This window comes from Xyrauchen texanus, chromosome 44 (assembly GCF_025860055.1).
Source record: "Xyrauchen texanus isolate HMW12.3.18 chromosome 44, RBS_HiC_50CHRs, whole genome shotgun sequence".
Classification (NCBI taxonomy): Eukaryota; Metazoa; Chordata; class Actinopteri; order Cypriniformes; family Catostomidae; genus Xyrauchen; species Xyrauchen texanus.
This window is the reverse complement of record NC_068319.1, coordinates 11454438-11472367: the sequence shown is the minus strand read 5'-3', so window position 1 is coordinate 11472367 and position 17930 is coordinate 11454438. Positions and strand designations below refer to the sequence as shown.

General features: G+C 35.7%; 3 protein-coding genes across 5 annotated transcripts in view; 1 reads left to right on the top strand and 2 right to left on the bottom strand.

Moving 5' to 3' along the window:
- Positions 1 to 1755, bottom strand: part of LOC127636478 (UV radiation resistance-associated gene protein-like) — a 137903-nt gene extending 136148 nt beyond the window's left edge. For both annotated transcript variants that reach the window (XM_052116951.1, XM_052116952.1), the window contains exon 1: positions 1475 to 1755. In XM_052116951.1, the coding sequence (XP_051972911.1) occupies positions 1475 to 1582 (108 nt within the window). In that variant the 5' untranslated portion in view covers positions 1583 to 1755. The remainder of the gene's footprint in view (positions 1 to 1474) is intronic.
- LOC127636477 (zinc finger and BTB domain-containing protein 21-like) overlaps positions 1 to 17930 on the top strand; it is a 203291-nt gene that overhangs the window by 124109 nt on the left and 61252 nt on the right. The gene's annotated exons all lie outside the window — the stretch shown is intronic.
- On the bottom strand, positions 3879 to 16220 carry LOC127636481 (diacylglycerol O-acyltransferase 2-like). Of its 2 annotated transcripts, XM_052116957.1 has the most exons (9): positions 16159 to 16220; positions 15842 to 16005; positions 13315 to 13443; positions 11753 to 11860; positions 11454 to 11524; positions 8703 to 8907; positions 7653 to 7827; positions 6985 to 7187; positions 3879 to 6485 (listed from the first exon to the last, which is right to left on the bottom strand). In XM_052116957.1, exons 2-9 carry the CDS (start codon positions 15879 to 15881, stop codon positions 6331 to 6333), a joined length of 1086 nt encoding a protein of 361 aa, XP_051972917.1. In that variant the 5' UTR covers positions 15882 to 16005; positions 16159 to 16220; the 3' UTR covers positions 3879 to 6330. The 2 variants fall into 2 exon arrangements, with proteins under 2 accessions (XP_051972917.1, XP_051972916.1); XM_052116956.1 differs by having other exon boundaries at positions 15842 to 16175.

Sequence of the window (17930 nt, the reverse complement as noted above, 5' to 3'; positions counted from 1 at the left end):
AATGCTACTTTCATGCAATACGCCACCTGTAACCTTATTTTGATGAAAGAGAAAGTGACTGAGGCTTTCATCTTTTGTGTTCAATGGAAGAGAGCATATGGTCATATGGGTTCAGAACAACATTAGGGTGATTAAACAAGGACAGAATATTCATTTACAGGTTAAATAGCCCTTTAACACCCTCAGTAAACAATCAATTGCGTATTTTTCAAACAGCTAAATGAAACTGAAACATAAGATAAAGCACAATTAAACTCATCCTGATGACAATAAATACTTTTAAAAGCAAAGCTGAAAGAGAAAATGAATGGTGTTAAGGTGTATGACAAACCCAAACTGTACTTTATAATATGTTGTAATAACACAGGCCCTTAAGGACTTTGCCTCAAGTAGTAAGATTGACTGACACAAGCAACTGTTGAAACTGCCAAACATATGGTGTCATTAGAGCCATTTCTAGTAAAATAGACAAGTGTGACAAGCTCTGACAAGCCCCTATCATGTGATAGGGACTTCAAATTTAGTTTCATATTTCAGTGAATTGAGGATTTTTCTGAATCTGAATGTGAACTGTCAATAAAACCAAAAGCCAACCTAGAGTGTCAGTGCATGAAATCATAATACATTAACAAAATGAAACAAGTTGATTTGTTGTGCAAGAAACTGTTCTGAACCCTATATGCAGTAAGTAATGAAGCTTGCACAGAATGCCAAGTCATCAGCCTGTGATCCCCAAAACACTTTTCCCAGGAAGCAGCAGTGATGTGATTAAATGGATGCTTGCTGCAGGTCATGGCTATCATTCCATATAACTGAGGTCTAGACTCCAAACTCTCAGATAGATTCAGGCTATGTGTGACATTCTGTGTGTATTGCGACATTGCGACATTGTGACATTGTGACATTGCAAACTTAAAATCACAGCTACTCTCTGATGGCAATCCAATAGACAATAAACTGCATCTTCATCCTTGCACAAACAGGGACATTAATAACAAGGGTGTTTATTTATAAACAGCCCAAACAATGTGTGCCAATATGAAAGATTGACATTACATATGGTTATTGCCATCATAATTCTGAAGCCTAGGTCATCCTATAAGACATCACCAGCCTTTTCAGCATCAATAATAAACTCTAGAGTGCTGGTTGGGCTATTTTGTATTTGTGCACAGAGTTTGGAGACCCATTGGTGACAAGACAGCCAGCTACGTACATTACTACCTTGTGAAACCGTTATAGTATATTTAATAAAGTGAACACTACTTAGTTTGTTGTCCATGTATTTTCTATTTCAGACCGCTCTGCATCCATAAAAACTGACCGGAGGACCCTGGCTGGACGTGGAGGCCCAATGTTATGATCATCCGGTGAGACATGTGACACATGCACAAGCAGATCCGCTATGCATTCACCCACCATAAACGCTAAAATGTGGATAATTAAAGACAAAATGTGGCTGCTGCAGGTGTACCTGCTGTGACGTGAGCTCCACATGCAGCACTCTGGAGGATGAGGCTCCGGGGTTGCTGCTGACAGCACTAGCGAACACGCTGAGATCCCGACCGGCGATGGAGTTCATCCTTCTACGGCACCATGGGCGATCGCCTCATTCAGCCATACAACTCAGCCCCATCAGCGAGAAACTCCCGGACAATAAGATATGTATTCAAGGCTGTCTTTTAACACGTTTAAATTTATAAAATAATGTTATGTATGAACACTAGACACAGCGACTGCGCTCCGCACCAAGGTATAAACAAAGTGAGTCTCGTCTAGGAAGCCATAACCACGTGATGCCGATTGGATGAGGGACGTGTCAATCAAAGCGATGTAAGATGACGTGTATGGATTGACCGAAGTGATTGGTTTAGAGCCTTTCAATCAATGGAAAGAAGGCGGGCGGAGGCATTTAGAAATTCACGCTGTGGTCGATGTTCGTACAAATATGAGGAAGTGAGGGGCGAGTGCTTGGATAACGTGATCCCAGAGGCGGTAATAAAAAGGCGGGGTGCTGAATGGGAACTGGTGTGTTTTTTTCTCCCGTAGATGGGATAGCACGAGGCTACGAGACGAGCACAAAATGTAAAATGTGCAATAAATGTATTTGTTGCTGCAGATACCTTAGAGCACCTTGGCAGATACTGACAAAATAACAGAGGTATAGCTATCTCAAAATAAACCCAAAGACAATTAAAAAAAATATATATTTCATAAACCCTCATAAAAGCTTTTTTATTGTTATGACAAAAGTAAGTAAGTAAGTAAAGTTTATTTCTAAAGCGCTTTTCACAGATAAAATCACAAAGTGCTGTACACGAGAAAGGTAAAAGCAAAATCTTATATAAACAATATAAAAATATATACAATACATATGTAAAATCAAAGTGACACTAGTTAAAACCCATCAACCAAAAGCCTTCTTAAATAAACAAGTCTTCAGATCTTTTTTTAAAAGAGTCAACAGAGTCTTTTAAAAAGCCAGCATTCAAAGCTTGAACATTTTAGGACGTCAATAATCTATTAAAGCACTAGAGGGCGCCATTGTAAAATATGTAGTTATGTCATTGTGTAACTTTACACATTACTAGTAATCAGGCAAATACTGTGTAGTGAATGCTTCCTCCTTTATAAAAATTATTTATATTTGAAAAATATTATCAGGTAAAAATAACAATTAAAAATACTTTTGATTCTTTTGTGCTAGCACCTATACTCTCCAGCAACCTTGAGAGCTTGGCAGTACAATGTTGATGTTGTTGAACTTTGTGTCAAATTGCTTGCTATGTTCCTCATTTTTAAGTCACTTTGAATAAAAGTTTCTGCTAAATGTAAATGTAGGCAGTGTTGGGTAAATTATTCAAAATACATAATCCACTACAAATTCAACAATTGTAATCAGGTTATCAGTTACTTATTATTATAGTAATCACATTACTAATTATTATACTTTTAAGTAACTTTCTAAGTCACTTTTCCTAGAAAAGTTTTTTTTAAATAATATTATTTATTTTTTTTTGTCTATATTTCCTTCTTATTCATTGTTGCACACCCTTCAGCTGTCATAGAAACCCTAACAGATGTAAATATGAATTCATATTTTAAATGTATATTCATATAACGTTAACCCTAGTAATATACTTACAAGTACTTTCATTGAAAATTAGTTACTGTAATCTGATTACAAGTTTAAAATATAATTTATTACATTACTTTTTGGACTAAAAAATTCATTAGATTACAATAACTAATTACTTTGCAATTGGATACACCCATCACTGTGTATAGGCTATGAAAATATTGAAGAATTGCCCAATTAATTTAAATAATTTGCATTAACTCTCCTTAATGCAGATTTTTTTCACATAAAAATGTTTGCACAAACAAAATGGAGTGACCTAGATAACTTAATCAATATCTTTCAATAGCAAAGCGGTCTGCACACCTCACTAATATAACCCAATCAAATAAGAGGTCACTTACTGTATGTGCACAAATGGGGGGAGCCACCTTCTCTCCATGGACTCAGCAATTCGTGTGTTTAAGTCTATACATTCCATTCAGATATAAGTCATATTTTAAATCATATATATCAAATAAATATTACACTTTATATGACAGAAAAACAGCGACTTATTTTCCTGCTTAATGTATGCTTAATTTGTTCAGAAGATATCAGTTTCAATATAGGTTTATTGACTCATTTAGAAAAATATCTTACATTCCCTCAGGACTTCACCTTTGGTCTCACAATCTGGGTCTATTCTATAAATAAAATAAAAACTAAGGCTGGACTAGAAGACAGTAATAAGAGGACATTTGCTTTATGCTTTATGACAGTTTTGTGGTACAAAACAAGACATCACAATGTACTTTTCCATAAACGTTTATTCCAAAAATATATAAAAGTTTAATCTAAAGAATCAGGTATGCATTTTATTGACATCAACAAAGGCACTGATATCAGAGATGGACACTGCAGCATTTATTTTGCATATTCAGATCATTGTATAACTTAATTAAAAAGCAGTATGTTACAATTGTTAATCACTGATTTCAGGATACAATTGCTTATTATCCATTGATCAAAAGCTGCAGGTCGCAAATATCACCATTAACTTCATTCTGTCAGGATGCAGGATAAATAAGATTATAAGTTATTAAAGGGGTAGTTCAACCAAAAATGAAAATTCTCTCATCATTTACTCACCCTCTTGCCATCTCAGATGTGTATGACTTTTTTCTTCAGCAGAACACAAACAAAGATTTTTAGAAGAATATCTCAGCTTTGTAGGTCTATATCAGGGGTGCTAATTACACCGATCGCTTCATAATAATAACTTCAGCACTTAAAACAAAGTTGACCTAATTTACAATTGAGTTAGAATTAATTTTGGTATTGAGATTTTGTTATATTTCACTGGTACAGATGTACCGGCTACTGACATTTTTGTATCGTGACAACACTGTCAATAATACATGGTAGATCTTACTATAATAGCATCATGATCTATTAGTAGATCTCATGCCCTAGAAGTGTGAGCACCCCTGGTCTATAAAATGTAAGTGAATGTTGGCAAGAACTTTGAAGGTCCAAAAAGCACATAAAGGCAGCATAAAAGTAATCCATACGATTCCAGTGGTTTATCCTTCAGAAGTGATATGATAAGTGCGGGTGAGAAACAGATAATATTTAAGTCCTTTCTTACTATAAATTCTCCTCCCTGCCCAGTAGGTGGCGATTTGCACAAAGAATGCGAATTGACAAAAACAAAATAAGAAGAATCTGTAAGTGAAAATGAAAGTGGAGATTTCTATGAAGAAAGGACTTTAATATTGATCTGTTTCTCACCTACACTAATCATATCGCTTCTGAAGATATGGAATAAACCACAAGTCATATGGATTACTTTTATGCTGCCTTTATATGCTATAAGGTTCTGGCCACCAATCACTTGCATTGTATGGACCTACAGATGCTGAAATATTTTTCTAAAAATCTTTGTTTGTGTTCAGTAGAAGAAAGAAAGTCATACACATCTAGGATGGCATGAGTGTGAGAGAATTTTCATTTTTAGGTGAACTGTCCCTTTAACTGAGATTTGAACTCTAAAATAGATTCAGGTTATTTGCAATTCAGTACAAATAATTGTTTTAAAAAAAGAACACATTTGTTTGATTTGGCCTACAAACATATTTGAGGTCTTTCCAGCATTTGCTTTTAGAGTTTAAAGCACTGAAAGTTGTTTGACACTGGTGGAACATCCTTGAAATTGTTTAAAAAAAATGCAAAATAAAGAATGCATGTGCATCTAATATATGCAAAACTAATACTTCTGTGGTCAATTATTTATAACCTTACAAGATGTGTACTGGAAAATGGTCATACTAGGAATTAATACAGTAAATCTGCAACCATTGATTAAACCATCACACATTTACCCATATTCATCGTCATCATATTTGGTCATCAAATTCTAGACTTCTCTTTTACCCTGCAGCCTTCTAGCTATACAAACTGGGTCACCCATATGGCAAATGAGGACCCACTTTATTCTGCAGCTGTTGGATTGGCATAAGAATCATTATTCAATCCAAAACACCACTGCAGCTGTGATCAAATGGCAAATTTTTCCTAAATCCAAAATATCCTGGCAGAAACACTTTTATTCCGACTTGTTCTAACAATTAAATCACACTCTTGTGTCATAATTTTGTACATTACTTGGCCGGAATCTACCTCCACTTCTTGGCTTTTAGGTGAGGCAAACCTCCCGATAATTGCATTGCTTGTGCATTTAAATAGGAATCTAATGGGGGGAAATTCTTTTTATACATAATTTAAAATGAAAACGTAAAAAATATTGCCATATTTTGAAAAATATAATGTCCTCCTTAACTGTAAAATCTAGAATATTCAAGGCACCAATCAAATCTTTGACTTAATTATTAAGTAATGTCACCTAGTGGCAATGAGCAACAGTGACTATTGAGCTAGTTTCACTGCATCCCATATAATACAGTACATCTCCATACCTTTTCTTTTTAATACAGTATAAAATGGATATGTCTTAAGAGAGAGCATTTAAAGCAATGAAAGAGCAACTGTCTGAAATCTGAAATATTTGACACAACAGCGCTCCTAACATACCACCGTTAGGGAACATCAATGTACTCTTGGTTTCTGTCAATACAATTAATATTGACAATTTCAATTATACAGCAGGCACAGCATTACCTTCGCCTTCTCTGAACAGGCACTTTAGTTTGGAGGCGAATCTTTCAATTCCCACATTGTTCTTTTGTAAAGTTATTCCTCAGTCTTGTCTCTCAGTGAATTTCAAGGGTGTCACTCTCATTTAGACCAAAACGAGTCTTGTTATTGTCAAATAGAGACTTGAGGGATCTGATGTACATGGCATGGTACATATCTATGATGTCCTGAGTCGGGTCCTCGATTTTCGGAACTGTGATGGGTTCACCGACTGGATGAGAGACACATTAAAAAGTGAAACTACAGAGCATACTTTGAGCAAGATAAGAGCATGTATAGTGAACAAATGACAACACGTTAACCATGTTCGATGTAAGCAAATATCAACTGTAAACTGAAAGGAATCATTAAACATACTGACTGTCCTTGGACTATATTTAAATGGTTATCTTGGAACTCATGTACAGCCAAATATTGTTGTTGTTTTGTTTTTGTGCCAATTTAAAACTAGCAGAATTTGACATACTGTAGATATAGTGGGATTAACATATAGATATGTAGCAATACAGTTTCAAAATATTGGCATTCAAATAAATCAAAATGAATTATAATTGAAATAATTAATGATGGCATGAGTTTGGGCAAGATTACCAGAAATATGGACAATGTGGAAAGTTTTTGAAACTAGTATGTCATACCTTTTGCAGTTCTGTTGAAACACAGAAAGTATACACTTCAAATGTAAGTACGCAAAACTTGCCATTACTCACCAACAGTAGTTATGGGCTTGCAATAAGGCAAAAGGCCCCAGGAGTCGGGAAAGACCAGTCCACAGCCATGGAAAAGACAAGGGGCAAAACCTAGAATCTTTTGAAGTCTCTTTTGGGTCAGACGACACCAGGAGCCATCCTTGAAGATGAGCTGTTTATAAACCTCATTTTCTCCAAATGAGTAGATGGGCACCAGATCAGCACTGTGGAATTGAAGTTTAAAATGCAAGAGATTACAGAACTGCAGAGTGAATGGGGCTCACGTGAGAACAATTCATGTAGTTTAATCTTGTCATAAGCTTGTCATACTCCAAGAATGCATTGCACTTTGCACAAAAGCATTTATTTCCTTATAAGTTTCTTTGAGATTTGAATGGTTTATGATTAGTTTTCTGTGTATTATTACGCATTGCTGTGTAATTACATGTTCCATTCAGAGAAAAAATCTAAATACCAAAAATACCATATTCAGAACTGTTGTTATAGCTACACATCTCTGATTAAAATAAAACTGGCTTGATACTACGCCCCAAACTACTTTGCTAGCTAAACAAAGGCTTATTACCATAGCAGCCTTCTAGTTCTCATTATAACCTGCTATTTACTACAGGCCAACAGAACCTCAACTTGACTGAGGGCATCAGAGGACATTTGTTTTTTGTTCTCACCCTTTTTTGAGGGCCAGTTTTACAAAGCCTTTGCGGTCCTTCAGCATGACAGAGTTCGTTCCTGGGGCACAGTTCAAAGATTCTGCAGCCCCTCCAATCACGATGACCACTGCATTGCCCGTCCCATTACTAGACAGGAGGAAGTCAATGGAGTTACGGTTTACTGGGCAGATACCTGTGAGATAGAAGTACAGAGTTCAGAAATGATTGTTCTGTACTAATCTATAATATAATATAATATAATATAATATAATATAATATAATATAATATAAGATAATATAAGATAATATATTTTGAGTGTAATTTAACAAAGAAAATGTTCAGTTTTCTAATTATGAAATTGTTATGTTTCAAAATATAATATCATATATAATTTTATATTATATAATAATAAGAGTGTTTATAATATTATATAGATATTTCTAGTTTAACAACTTCTGATGGAACTGAAAAAGAAATTATTGATTTGTGTTTCTTAGAGAGTGGAAGAATAGTCTATTAATCAGCAGGTACATAGGGCAGGTTTCAGCAAGATCTTCAAAAATGTTGACATCAGCACATGCAGGGCTGTGTCTCCCTATGCAATAGGACAAAGCTCAGAGGTCCTTGATAGATCAGAGGATTCTTATCTACACCAAAGAGAGAACATGTGTGGCACTCTTTTTAATCTGCCAAAATAATTTCTTAATTGAGTCAGCCTGTTCATCTCTCAGTGGTGTATAATACAAGGTACAAATATTTAGTATTGAGATAAAAAGTTTTATCAACAAAATAAAACCTATGAAGGCTACAGTAAGTGCTAGCCTCAGTTACCATTCACCAGTCATCTATTTTGCATCTATTTCCCATACAATGAAAGTGAATGGTGACCTAGGCTAAGCTAGCTCCCTTTTAGTTCCACATAAGAAAGAAAGTCATACTGGTTTGGAACAATATGAGGGTAGTGAAATGATGACACAAATGCACTTTCCTAGGAACAAAAAATACATGTTATAAATTAAAAAGTTCATAAATAAATATCCGTATATGATATCCATGTGATAACTCACCTCCACACATCAGGTAATCCCTAAACACTGGCAAACGGAAGTTTCCAGCCAATGTGGCCAGAGATGGCTTGATTCCAGGGAATTTCTTGGAGAATCCAGTGGCCTCAGTCGCAAAGTTACAAAAAGCACCAAAACACAAGATACCGTGAGGGTGGTACCCAAAAATGTAGTTTCGGCTGGGAAGCAGGTTATGGGTCTTTATTAGCTACAAAAAAATCAAACAGAGAAAAAGGAAACATCAAATTACTTAAATGACAACTGCAAAGACAAGATCACATTTGCATTGTTTTCAGTAACGCTGATAAATAGTTGTGATTCTAAAAATCACAGGGTGAAATTATTATCTTACAGTAACTGTTGAATATGCATTTACATTTAAAAACACCTAGGTTTAGAACACAGGTCAGCAATGACAGGTTTTATCTAGCAAAAACATCAAACTAAACGCAATAACAGTCCTCTGTTCTGACCTCAGTTACAGTAAACTTGCACATACTGTACATTATAGTGTTCACAAATGCATTTTCTTATCAGGAATTATCATTAAGCACTTATCTGCTGCCCAAATTTCTATACAATATATATGTATACTGTATACATATTCCCCCTATAAATGTTTTCTTCTTTTCAGCTGATAATTAAGTGCAGACATGGTTATTACTGTAATATTGTCAGCAGATCAGCATGCACTTAAGCAAACAAAGTAAGTGCTTGTGTGAAGAACGCAAATGCACTCACAGTATGCACAGAGTGTAAGAGCTGAGTAGCCTGTGTCTATACGAACAGCTAATCGAACAGGCAGTGTTGCATAATGACATTAATGGAAGAAAAAACAAAGGTTTTAGAAAGGTGTTATTTCGGACATGCTGGTATAACCATCTGAGGTAGAATCTAGTCTGTATTAAGGTATTAAGTCCAGCTCTAATGATGTATAATTTATATATTTGAAAATGGATGGCAATGTAACATTACAAGTAGATCTTTATATTTTAGGGAAATATGAAGTGTGCAACATTTGCCACCACAATGCTAGGATGTGGTGGGTTGTTAGCGGAGCATTGTTATGCAGTTGCTAAGGTGTTCTTAATGGTTTTTAGTGTGTTGCTATGTGTTTACCTGGGTCTTTTGGGTGACTGCTAAAGCATTGCTTACAGGCCCAAGTCAAAAAACCCTCCACTATATATTCCCTATATATATATATATATATAATATACACTCACCGGCCACTTTATTAGGTACACCTGTACATCTACTTATTCATGCGATTGTCTAATCAGCCAATCGTGTGGCATCCGTGTAATGTATAAAATCATGCAGATATGGGTCAGGAGCTTCAGTTAATGTTCACATCAACCATCAGAATGGGGAAAAGTTTGATCTCAGTTATTTATACCGTGGCATGATTGTTGGTGCCAGATGGGCTGGTTTGAGTATTTCTGTAATTGCTGATCTCCTGGGATTTACACGCATGAATCAAAATGAATCAAAATGATGCCAAAAATTCTGTTGATTGAGCTTAACTTGTATTGAACCTGGAACATTCCTTTAATATGCCTTAGCAAGCACCACTTATAATTGCCATGTTTCTTTTTTATTAGACTTCTTACAGACTTATGAACAAAGAGCGTTTTATCTATAATAAACTATAATATTTTTTTTAAATAAAAGATCCCTTTCTAAGTGTGAAATAAAATTACACAATACAATTGTGAACTTACTGAAGAGAAATCTGTTTTTTTTTTTCACCTATTATTTTTTTAATCACACTTTAACCCCCTGAACTTTTTAGCAAGACAATTTTTAGTCAACGCTGACCTAAATTCTTTCTGTGCTTATTGTATCGTAACACTAAACAATAATATCATTATGTGACTAAACAAAGTCTGTGTACTGCAAAGTAAAGTCCAAGCTGGCACACATAGGGCATTGGCATTGCTTTGTGGTAGTAAACATGCATGTAGCAGTATGCGATTGGCTCTTATATTAGCGGTAGACTGGGGTTTTGATTGTGTATCTTTGAAGTCTAACTTTATCTACTTATCTGTCTTGGCCCATTATTCAATGCTTGATTATGTAGATAATTATATGAGAGAGTCAACAGTTCCCTTTTATTTACTTTTGTCATGCAGATATTTGCTTTATTCAAATCTAGTTATAATTGTTAATGACCCAAAATATACTAATAGTTCAGTTCTTAATTAGCTGTTTTTTTCCTAGTCTACATGGAGTTCAGTAACCTGCCTCATATATCAGAAATAAGACAGAAGACAAACAGAAAAACAAATACTCCGCGATTAAGCTTCTACTGCTCAGGACGAGCAAAGTCTAGCAGTTCACTTACAAATCACATCAAGATTCTCCCAATCCAATAGGAAACCAAGCAAAGAACGAGATGGAACTAACAGCTGATAAACGTATCCTTATCTTTGCACCAGTGGACTTAACAGAGCTTTCAATGCATATTTACTCTTGTTATTCTTATCAGAATATGCAAAGTATTTTCCAAGTAAAGTGGCTCTGCAATTATGTGTGTTAAAGTTACTTCTACATGTTTAAATCTATACATAAACTCTGTAGGACTTGTGGGATTTGTACTTTGAGACTTTGCAAAGTGCATACATTTTATAATTCCTGTTTAAGGATAATCTTTGTATTTGCATAACTAATAGGTGATCAGTGGCAAAGTCTTGTGAGTGTAAGATTTCTTAGACTGTATTGTTGTAGATAGATGATAGATGTTAAATCACTCACTCTTATGGGAAAATAGTCCCTAAAGTACTTCCATACAGACCAGTTTCTCATCCAGGTGGATCTGCGGCCTCCTAAGATAAATAAGTTAGAACATTAACAAATAATACAAATCACTCAATGCAATCACAGTTACAAGATTTAGAAACAGATTGAATCATGAATGATGAGCTTGTACCTTTATTATGAAGAGATTACAATATAAAGAGATTTACCAACACTTTCAAACATTACTTTTATGGAAGCAAATACTTATTTAAAAAGTATTTTTTTGATATTCTTTTCAATCCTACTCAGCTTGCCTTGTTTTGGGGTATTCCAGTCAAAGATAAGCCAGGCAGTGTACATGGCAGCAATTACCCAGCAGTCGGTGCAAAAAATATACACCAGCAGCAAAGAACAGCCAATGCCTAGGAAAGCAAAGTGACAGTATAATCAAAGATGATCAAGTAAACTAACTGTATTATACATTGATGCATTGAGTTGAAAACTCAATCTTAAAGTGATATTTCATCCAAAAAAATGAAAATTATGTAGTCCCAAATCTAAATTTTTTATTTTTTTTTTCTGTGGAACACAAAAGGACATGTCAGGCAGAATGTTACCCTCAGTCACCATTAGGCATGTGACGGTATTCGGTAATACGGCATTTCACAGTAATTAACATGCATGATATTGTTATTGTGTAAATAATTCTAAATAACCTTTTAGCCAAATTGTTTAGATTTTTCTGATAGCACAGTAATTTTTTTCCATCAACGAATCAAGATTCACAACACTGCATGTATGCAACATCAATTACACATGCACACTCAGATGTAAACAAAACCAATATGGACAAGAAGCATGGCTAAAGGAGGAACGCAGCCGACCATTTATCCTCCTTCTAAAAGGGTTAAGTCGAGGGTTAAAGCTTGAAGATAGTTTTCCTTTGTGGATGCGGCAGAAAAGTGGCAGTACATTCATCCCATGCAATTCAGCTAAATGAAGGTAAGTTGTGACAATTCTGCCTGCCTGTGACTGTTTTTGAAAACTTAGAGACAACACTCTAAAAGACAACTAGTGACAACTAAGAAGACAAAGAAGGTAATCTGTTGTTGCTATTTGCAGATAATGTCTAGTTTGATTTAAAGTGGCTGAAGAGTAGTTCGCTAAAACTCAGCTAGCTACACTGTACACAATGTTGATTTTAATAGTTACATTTGGAATGCAATGCAATCGTACGTTGTCATACAGTGTGAGTGAACTTGTGGCTATCATATTTGTACCTTGTGTCTAGCTATATATTAGCAACTGGCTTGCTATCCAGAAAAAAACCTGCATACAATTGTTGAAGCCAATTAATTGTTCAACTCGTTTTTTAAACGTTATGGTTCATTGCATCTTTTTTCCATACAATTAAAGTGAATGTTGATATAGGTTAACATTCTGCCTGACGTGTCTTTTTCAGTTCTACAGAACAAAAATAACTCCTACTGGTTTGGAGCAACATGAGTAAATCAAAACAGAATTTTCATTTTTTGGGTCATCTATCCCTTTAAATGTTTTAAGCAAGCATAGGATGAATGTATGTAGATCAGGGGTTGTGCCAGGATTTTTTCACAGAGGGGCGTGATCAGTCTGGGGTAGATAGATTAAAGATACAGTACTTAACAGAACAATGTGATGGTTATTTGATTTGTGCATTTATTTCTAATAAGTTGGGAACTCTTCCAATACATATATTGTAATGTAATTGGTCAATAAAGAGAGAGGAAAGGTCTTTAGGTTGGCCTCTATAAGTGAATTCAGAAAGGTAACACAATGTCCTACATTGTAAATTCTCTAAGGTTTCAAATTAAGCATCGTAATGAACTCCACTCACCCATGGCAAGAAATGTGCTGACAAAGTGTAGAACGCACATCACCTGCAGATGTTTCACCATTTTGGATTGTGTCAGCCAAGGGACTGAGGTCAGGTCTTGTAAGGCTGATAGGATGCTGGAGCCTGAGCCTGCATGGGATGTGAAGGGAAACTGGAATTAACAAGCATAATGTTGTGAGAACGCTTATTCACTTTGCTGATGTCTATCTGGAGCCTGCAAATAAATGTCCTCGACAAGCCTATCAAACTGTGACAAACTGGGTTGATGTCAATAGGGTTGTTTTGGGTTCATAAGAGATCCACTGACTCCAAAAAACTCAGAATTGACTCTCAAAAGATGCATTAAAGAGATTTCATCATCATTTACTCACCCTCATGTTGTTTCAAACCAGTATGACTTTCTGAGGGACTGACTGCGTCAATCATCATTGACTTTCATTGCATCCTTTTTTCCATACAATAAAAGTGACTGGTGACTGCTGTCACTATGCCTAACATCTCCTTTTGTGTTCCAAGGAAGAAAGAAAGTAATTCAGATGTGGAACAACATGAGAGCGATTACTGTAATGTTCATTATTAGGTGAACTATCCACTTTCAAATCAAACTAGTTATGTGGTTAAAATTTGAATATAGAAGTTTGCATAACCTCACTCTTGCTAGGGGACAGACTTTGCTACTTTTTCTTTGCTGCATCGCACTTATACCAGAAGATTCAGAACACAGGACCAACGCCATTCTGGTTTCCCCTCTAATCCACAAAACACAGCCAATGTTCACAGACAGTCCAAAAAGCCCCACCAGAAAAGACAAGAAGATATGGCACTGAAGCACTTATACATACACACATAACAAGAATCACTGAGATCTGAACACAAAACAACAGGGTAATTTAATCCCATCTTAACCGACTGAAAATAACAGCACTGCAAAGTAAGATACCAATGCTTATGTAACACTCTTAGTCACTTTCATTCACTAGAACAGGATGGAGACCTTCATTTATAATCTTAATAATACCTTTGAGTCTCACGCGAGTATAAACACTGATCGTCTGAAGACTTTCTATTTTGAATGTTGAAGATAATTGAATGATGTCATTGCTGTTAGATTTAATGTTTATTGTATGTTCATTCATTTAATGTTTAATTCACTTTTTAAAAATAAGGAGCTCTTTTGTGTGTAACAAAGAATGGAATACATTTTCTTTCTTGTACTTTTATGTTAAAATGATACTCAAATGCATGTGACATCAAATAAAACATGATTAGGTTGGAAGTAATCCAAACGTAATCAGATTAGATTATCCCAAAAATGTAATCTACAAGATTACGTTATTGCTTGCATGTTTGTCATGGAATTTGTAATCAGCATCTGAAAGTAATCTGCCCAGCACTGGTTACACAAGCACACAAACACACACACAATCTCTCTCTCACACACACACACACACACACACACTAACACACACAAACATACACTACCATGTATTTATAACATTGTGGGGACTCTCCATAGACTTTCATGCATTTTATGGATTTTATACAGACCTAATGATAATGTCTATCCCCTAACCATAACCCTACCCCTAAACCTAACCCTCACAGAAAACTTTTTGCATACTTACATTTGAAAAAAAACAAAACATCTTTTAGTACATTTCCCTCATGGGGAACGCTGGCTGGTCCCCTCAAGGTAGGTTTTTGGTCCCCACAATGCATTATGTACATGATTACATACTCACATACTCTTTCTCTCTCTCTCTCTCTCTCTCTCTCTCTCTCTCTCACTCTCTCTCTCTCTCTCTCACACACACACACAAACACACACACGTGTTTGTTTTGCTATACTTGTGAGGACATCTCATAGACTTTCATTGATTTTATAGCATGTTAAAGATATATTCTATCCCCTATCCTAACCCTACCCCTAAACCTAACCCTCACAGAAACATGTGCCATTCACTAGATTTAAAGATAAACATAATTTAGGTGATTTATGAGCCTTTTTTACTAGTGAGAACCAGCTAAGATATCCTAAAAAATGGGTTCTCTATATTTTCAAAAATGTGGCACTCACAAGTACAGCAAAACTTGTACACACTCTCTCTCACACACACACACACATGCACACACATGCATACACACCTATGATATGTTTTTAAAAAAGCGGGGAAGTCAGAATCGAATTTTTTGCATCAAATAAAACACAGAAATATTGATACTTTTTTGTACCTTAACAGGGCAACTTATCCTGGGAAATGCAACTCCAAAATATATCAAATATATCAAACATTCCTTTGAATATGTTTTACTTAAGTCCAAATTATATAAAAAGTGACATGAAATAATTTTTTGCTAATCATTCTCCACTCTGGCCTTTTTCAGGGTTAGTAATCTATTTTTGAAAAAAAAAAATAATAATAATAATAATATATAACAGAATAAAAGTATAGGAATTAAACTTTACAACTTTTGTAAACGTTCTACTTTTACATTTGCATTGTTTTTTTTTTTTTTTTTTACTTACCCTTTTTGACACCGGAATATGCAGCCAGTATGGTCTTCATTGTTGAGGCACGAATATTAAAAATTGTCGTAAAAAATCTCGCTCGTGGCCGCTGAACTCTACAGCATCACTCCCGTTACTGCCTTCAGCCGCGAGTTTACATGCGGGCGCCTGTCATGTAAGAGCTGCGGGAGGAGGAGCATAGAAAGAGCTGTCAATCAAACTATAACTGCCCTCGCCTCCAAAAATCTTAAAAAGAACAGTTGAGAGTATAATGAATGACTTTATATCCAAAATGCTGCTTCAAAATCGTGTCAGGGTGGCGCTGTCAAACTTACATGGCTTCGTGTTGAGATTGTTGATTCTGACTTGTGTTCGTACGAGGTCTGGTGGATTTAAAGGTTTGTGAAGGTAAACTGGACGGAGATGGACGTCCAGCCAATCAGGTGGAAGAGACTTTAGCCCATTCCCCAGACTTTATTGACCAACACTGATTGTGTGTCCACTTTCAACAAAAAACAAGCTCATTAATTGTTTCCTGTTTTTGGGTTATTTCAGTGTTATGTATTAAATCGGTTCATGATGACTTTGGATTTTTTTCTCCCAAAATATTGAATTCATAATAAAAATATTGTGCAGAGACAGATCACTGAAAAATGACATTTGTAAATGAATAATTTTTGGGTGAACTATCCCAAAAAACAAAATTCTCTCATCATTTACTCACCCTCATGCCATCCCAGATGTGAGACTTACTTTCTTCTGCTGAACACAAAGATTTTTAGAAGAATATTTAAGCTCTGTAGGTTCATACAATTAAAGTGAATGACGACCAGAACTCTGAAGCTCCAAAAAGCACATAAAAGCAGCATAAATGTAATCCATAAGACTCCAGTGATTAAATCAATGTCTTCTGAAGCAATCCAGTTGGTTTTGGTTGAGAACAGACCAAAATATAAATGGTCTGCACTTATATAGCGCCTTTTTAACCTTAACGGTATTCAAAGCGCTTTACACTGTGACTCATTCACCATTCACACACACATTCGTACACCAATGGTGGCAGAGCTGCCATGCATGGCACTAGCCTGCCATTGGGAGCAACTTGGGGTTCAGTGTCTTGGCCCAAGGACACTTCGGCATGTGGAGTCATGTGGGCCAGGAATCGAACCACCAACCCTGCAATTAGTGGCCGACCAGCTCTACCACCTGAGCCATAGCCGCCCCTAATATAACTCCTTTTTCACTGTACATCTTGTAATTGCAGTCTCTAGGAACGATCATGATTTCAAACTTCAATTACAATTCCTAGTGCTTGATGCATGTGCAGTGTGTAATCGAGTTTGAAATCATGATAGCCAAGAAGAATGCTGTAAACATGTACAGTGAAAACTGAGTTACATTTTGGTCTGTTCTCACCCAAAACCAACTGGATGGCTTCAAACGACTTTGATTCTTATGGATTACTTTTATGCTGCCTTTATCAACTTTTTGGAGCTTTTGGAGTTCTGGTCACTATTCACTTGCATTGTATGGACCTACAGAGCTGAGATACTCTTCCAAAAATCTCTGTGTTAAACAGAAGAATGTCATAGACATCTGGGATGGCATGAGGGTGAGTAAATGATGAGAGAATTTTCATTTTGGGTGAACTATATCTTTAAGAATCCACTTAGTGTTCAGTTTTGACGAACTAGTTGGCCTCTGAATGGAGAAAGTAAAGGGTAAAAAAATCACTTTGTTATTGAGATTAACCAGCCTGTCAGAAATAATGTCCATTAGGGACATTAGCTGTTTCATAATCTCCCAATATTTTACAACACCAAGTCCAAAGTGTTACTTTTGCCAGTGACCTTCACTGCCCAGTTCCTTTTGCCAGACTTGATCACCATTTAGATGGTAGAGAGACCACTCTCCTTTTATTACTGTCTGGTCTCCAGCTGCTTGAGGGCATCTACTTCATCTGCCAGCACTCTTATCTTTGCTGCTATATTATTCTGAAATATTCAGTGATAGACAGTATACCGCAAATAATGTGATTTTTTAAATGAGTATTGAGTGCCAATCAGCAAACTGTGATGATGAAATAAATTCAGTCTAGACAGTATTG

What these genes read in the sequence shown, in the direction of transcription:
- LOC127636481 (XM_052116957.1), bottom strand. Translation starts at nt 15,881, where the DNA reads ATGAAGACCATACTGGCTGCATATTCCGGTGTCAAAAAGG. An exon ending in GGATTACCTGATGTGTGGAG is followed by an intron (nt 7,828 to 8,702) that starts GTGAGTTATCAC and finishes TCTATCTCACAG; the next exon opens with GTATCTGCCCAGTAAACCGT. An exon ending in AAACTGGCCCTCAAAAAAGG is followed by an intron (nt 7,188 to 7,652) that starts GTGAGAACAAAA and finishes TCAATTCCACAG; the next exon opens with TGCTGATCTGGTGCCCATCT.